Consider the following 4,641-nt stretch of genomic DNA (forward strand, 5'->3'; position numbering starts at 1 on the left):
AAAGACAGAAAAGACAAAAAAGACAAAAAAGACAAAAAAGACAAAAAAGACAAAAAAGACAAAAAAGACAAAAAAGACAAAAAAGACAAAAAAGACAAAAAAGACAAAAAAGACAAAAAAGACAAAAAAGACAAAAAAGACAAAAAAGACAAAAAAGACAAAAAAGACAAAAAAGACAAAAAAGACAAAAAAGACAAAAAAGACAAAAAAGACAAAAAAGACAAAAAAGACAAAAAAGACAAAAAAGACAAAAAAGACAAAAAAGACAAAAAAGACAAAAAAGACAAAAAAGACAAAAAAGACAAAAAAGACAAAAAAGACAAAAAAGACAAAAAAGACAAAAAAGACAAAAAAGACAAAAAAGACAAAAAAGACAAAAAAGACAAAAAAGACAAAAAAGACAAAAAAGACAAAAAAGACAAAAAAGACAAAAAAGACAAAAAAGACAAAAAAGACAAAAAAGACAAAAAAGACAAAAAAGACAAAAAAGACAAAAAAGACAAAAAAGACAAAAAAGACAAAAAAGACAAAAAAGACAAAAAAGACAAAAAAGACAAAAAAGACAAAAAAGACAAAAAAGACAAAAAAGACAAAAAAGACAAAAAAGACAAAAAAGACAAAAAAGACAAAAAAGACAAAAAAGACAAAAAAGACAAAAAAGACAAAAAAGACAAAAAAGACAAAAAAGACAAAAAAGACAAAAAAGACAAAAAAGACAAAAAAGACAAAAAAGACAAAAAAGACAAAAAAGACAAAAAAGACAAAAAAGACAAAAAAGACAAAAAAGACAAAAAAGACAAAAAAGACAAAAAAGACAAAAAAGACGAAAAAGACAAAAAAGACAAAAAAGACAAAAAAGACAAAAAAGACAAAAAAAATACAAAAAATACAAAAAAGACAAAAAAGACAAAAAAGAATAAAAAGACAAAAAAGACAAAAAAGACAAAAAAGACAAAAAAGACAAAAAAGACAAAAAAGACAAAAAAGACAAAAAAGACAAAAAAGACAAAAAAGACAAAAAAGACAAAAAAGACAAAAAAGACAAAAAAGACAAAAAAGACAAAAAAGACAAAAAAGACAAAAAAGACAAAAAAGACAAAAAAGACAAAAAAGACAAAAAAGACAAAAAAGACAAAAAAGACAAAAAAGACAAAAAAGACAAAAAAGACAAAAAAGACAAAAAAGACAAAAAAGACAAAAAAGACAAAAAAGACAAAAAAGACAAAAAAGACAAAAAAGACAAAAAAGACAAAAAAGACAAAAAAGACAAAAAAAGACAAAAAAGACAAAAAAGACAAAAAAGACAAAAAAGACAAAAAAGACAAAAAAGACAAAAAAGACAAAAAAGACAAAAAAGACAAAAAAGACAAAAAAGACAAAAAAGAAAAAAAAGAAAAAAAAGACAAAAAAGAATAAAAAGACAAAAAAGACTAAAAAGAATAAAAAGACTAAAAAGACTTACAACGACAAATTGCAACAAAAAAAAGCCAACAATTAACTTGGTGACCATAAAAAAAGAGTACGAAAAATACAGAAAGGCGTTTCCTAATACAGTTTTTACCTTTACCTCGTTTAAGCCCAATTCTAGGGTAAATTTGATAAGCGTGTATAAAGATAAACAAGTTGGGTTACGTTCAGAAGCAACGGTGGCACTCGTGAGTTCCTAAATCAAAGATCGCAGATATCCATATATTTAAATAGGTATCTGGTTTTGTAATTATATAATTTAAAAAATATAGCTGTAATTTGGTATTCGGTATTCAAAATAATTTAGGAATAATAAATTTTGTGTTTTTTGTGTAAATAAAATAATGAACATTTGTAAAACGTTAGTCATTAATGATTAAACCTCAGAACGTGCTCTTATGCTAGGGACTGATACTCATCCCCTCAACATCATCATCCACATACGACGACGACGACATCGAATCAGCATTGATATTGAAATTCTTCTCGACAGAAGTTCTTTTAAAAGTTAACTAGTGGATGATCCAGTGAAATCCAACCAGTCAGACAAATTGTGACTCTTGGAAAATCTTTTAAGTGGTCCATACATAAGTTGCAGCCCGAATGTGATTTTCGACAGTAGTTGTTTCGATTTTTCTTCAAAATTCAGTCACAGGAGGACTCCGAAATGGCTGCAGCAGTCGATCCAAGGTAAGGGAGGAATGCTGCCCCTTTGTTTACACTTCATAGATTCTGATTCAATTCTTGCGACGTAATCACGGCTCGTCGTCACATCTGGATATTGGATTGAAATATTTTACTTTGTCGATTTGCTTCGGACGAGTTCGAAGCCAAGTCGAGACAAATTGGAATGAATTTCAATTTAAGGTATTTTTAGAATGTTTGTAGCAAAGAATTTTAAAGATTTAAAATAAGATTGGTTCTAGTGTATGATCGACAAAATCCTTAAAAATGTCCAATGAACTTTATTGACATAAGATTTTTTTTTTTAAAAATACGCAATAAAAAACTCTTTGATAACACTATTATTTGAAAAATATTTTCCTGTTTTAAAAGTAATTTGATACCTTTTAGTCGAGTCATTGGCGATTCACTTTTTCGGAAAATAAATTACCTTATTATGCCTAGTTCAGCTCAAATGTTAGTATGCAAGTCATTATGTACGTGATTTTTCTTGGAACGTTCAAAGGCGTTCTATCAAGAATAAATATGTACATAGAAATAAGATAAACTTGACTCATTCCAATTATTTTTTTTTCTCCCAAAAATCATCGCATAATTAGTTTTTAAATGAAACACGCAACAAAAATTGATTTTACTTTTCAAATTGACTTCAAATTTCTACATTAAAAATGTATCTAAACAACCTAAAAATTGTTCTTACTGTCAGGTCACTTAATAATTCAATAATTCAACTTAAAAAAAGAGAATTAATAATTTGACTTACCGCAGGAAACGCTCCCGAGAGGAGGACGTCAACGAGTTCATGCCGTTGTCCAAGCGGATCAACAATTTGCACCTGAACGCTGCCAGCCAGCAGGGATTCGCGGGCCAGGAGCACAATCCCGGCACGGCTGTAGGGCTTCACATGCCATTCCTGGAGGGACACCACGTTCATCTACCGCCAGTGCACCACTATCATCATCCCCATCAGTTGGCAGGCCATTCCGGTGGTAGTAGCAGCTCGGGGGGAAGTTCCTGTCACTCGATTCCATCGGGTGGCAGCTCACCCAGTGGAGGATCCCGATCGGGGCTTTCGCTGCCTAGGGAATTGCCACCGCTAACGGTTAATGGGGAACTGTTGGGAGATTATTGTCCGGATCTGGCCGAGCACGAGAACCCACACTACTTCGATAGGAACAAATTGCTGTACGAGCTGTACGTGGAGCGTATGCGGCGGTTGCAGTAGGGAAGAGTGAACTCGTTCGATTGCATTTTTCATCATTGAAGGTATATTTTTGCTAACAACTTTTATTTCGTAAGATGTGTTTTGCTGAAAAGAGGCCCATGTTTAAAAAAAAAATAAAAAATACTAATACTGAACGACTGAAGTCAACTCTTCAAGGTCGTTTACAAGATCGGAACCCATGGTGATATAATTGGAGAAAAAAAATCTTTTTCTGTGTTTAAAAAGTTGCATTAACATGTATTTTCTACCACGTAGAGGAAAAAAAAATATACGTTTCAATTTAACAATCGGAGTCAAATTCAAATACCAAAATCAAAGTTTTTCTTATTCGAACAAAGTCTAATGATCCAAACATTAATGGTTGATTTTAGGCGGTGTTCGTTCCGAATATAATATGCTGGATAATCTTAGTACCTACCGAGGTATTGATGAAGCTCACTTTATGTTAAGATGCATGCTTATTATTGAATATGAATACCTATCTATTTATAACGAATAAACGTGATTTGAAAAAAAATTGTTCCATCTTCTTGAACTGTAAGATTGTGAAATTGATTCCGTTTTACTGACAACTTGGTTATGTTCAAATTTGTTAGAATATCGAAAAACTCCTGTGTAATAGCGTTTTCATTTATGGGCAGAAGCAACCTAGTTAACTACGGGTTTTGCATGGACTGTTGTCATCTTGTTCGTTTATCCATTCATTAGTCCACCGGTTTTTGAATTAAAATTTAGTAGAAAATCTTGAAGCGCCTGTTTACAAATTTCGGATTTGAATTTTTCGAAATTTCTTTTGAGTTAGTGAATTGGTATCCTGAAATTGATATAAAGTTTATGTTTAGATTTTCAGATTCATTTTAGTGAATTTGCATTTCAAGTCTTCTTCAGCAAATTTCATGAAAGAATTACTTTCTACACCACTGGTTTTTTTACACATGTATAAAGACTGTTTCAAAATCTCAGACTTCACTATCAAAGTAGCTTAGTGCCTTCTTGCCGTGCTCCGCTATGATATCAGGATCTCGTATAGGAAGTATAGATGCCCGCACGTTCACATGTTTTGAAATGGTTTGTGCTAACACACATAAGCTTTTACCAAACACATAACACACGACGTAATGCAGGCCACTACACCTCACGTTCTTTCTTAAATGAGAAGCGTTATCGATGGTTCACTCAGTAATTAACCGTTTACATTACACTATCTAAAAACTACTTGAATAATTATCACGAGAAATCAAGAACTGTCATCGAAATCATCGCCA

The 4,641-nt window shown here is 31.5% G+C and overlaps 1 protein-coding gene across 1 annotated transcript; it reads left to right on the forward strand.

Annotated features, from left to right (window-relative positions):
- Window positions 1-1,743: 1,743 nt before the first annotated feature.
- LOC129755261 (uncharacterized) lies at window positions 1,744-3,891 on the forward strand. The gene is made up of 2 exons (XM_055751653.1): window positions 1,744-2,157; window positions 2,920-3,891. The coding sequence occupies exons 1-2, from the start codon at window positions 2,135-2,137 to the stop codon at window positions 3,374-3,376; spliced, it is 480 nt and encodes a 159-aa protein (XP_055607628.1). The 5' UTR covers window positions 1,744-2,134; the 3' UTR covers window positions 3,377-3,891.
- Window positions 3,892-4,641: the final 750 nt, after the last annotated feature.

This window comes from Uranotaenia lowii, chromosome 3 (genome assembly GCF_029784155.1).
Source record: "Uranotaenia lowii strain MFRU-FL chromosome 3, ASM2978415v1, whole genome shotgun sequence".
NCBI classification, from domain to species: domain Eukaryota; kingdom Metazoa; phylum Arthropoda; class Insecta; order Diptera; family Culicidae; genus Uranotaenia; species Uranotaenia lowii.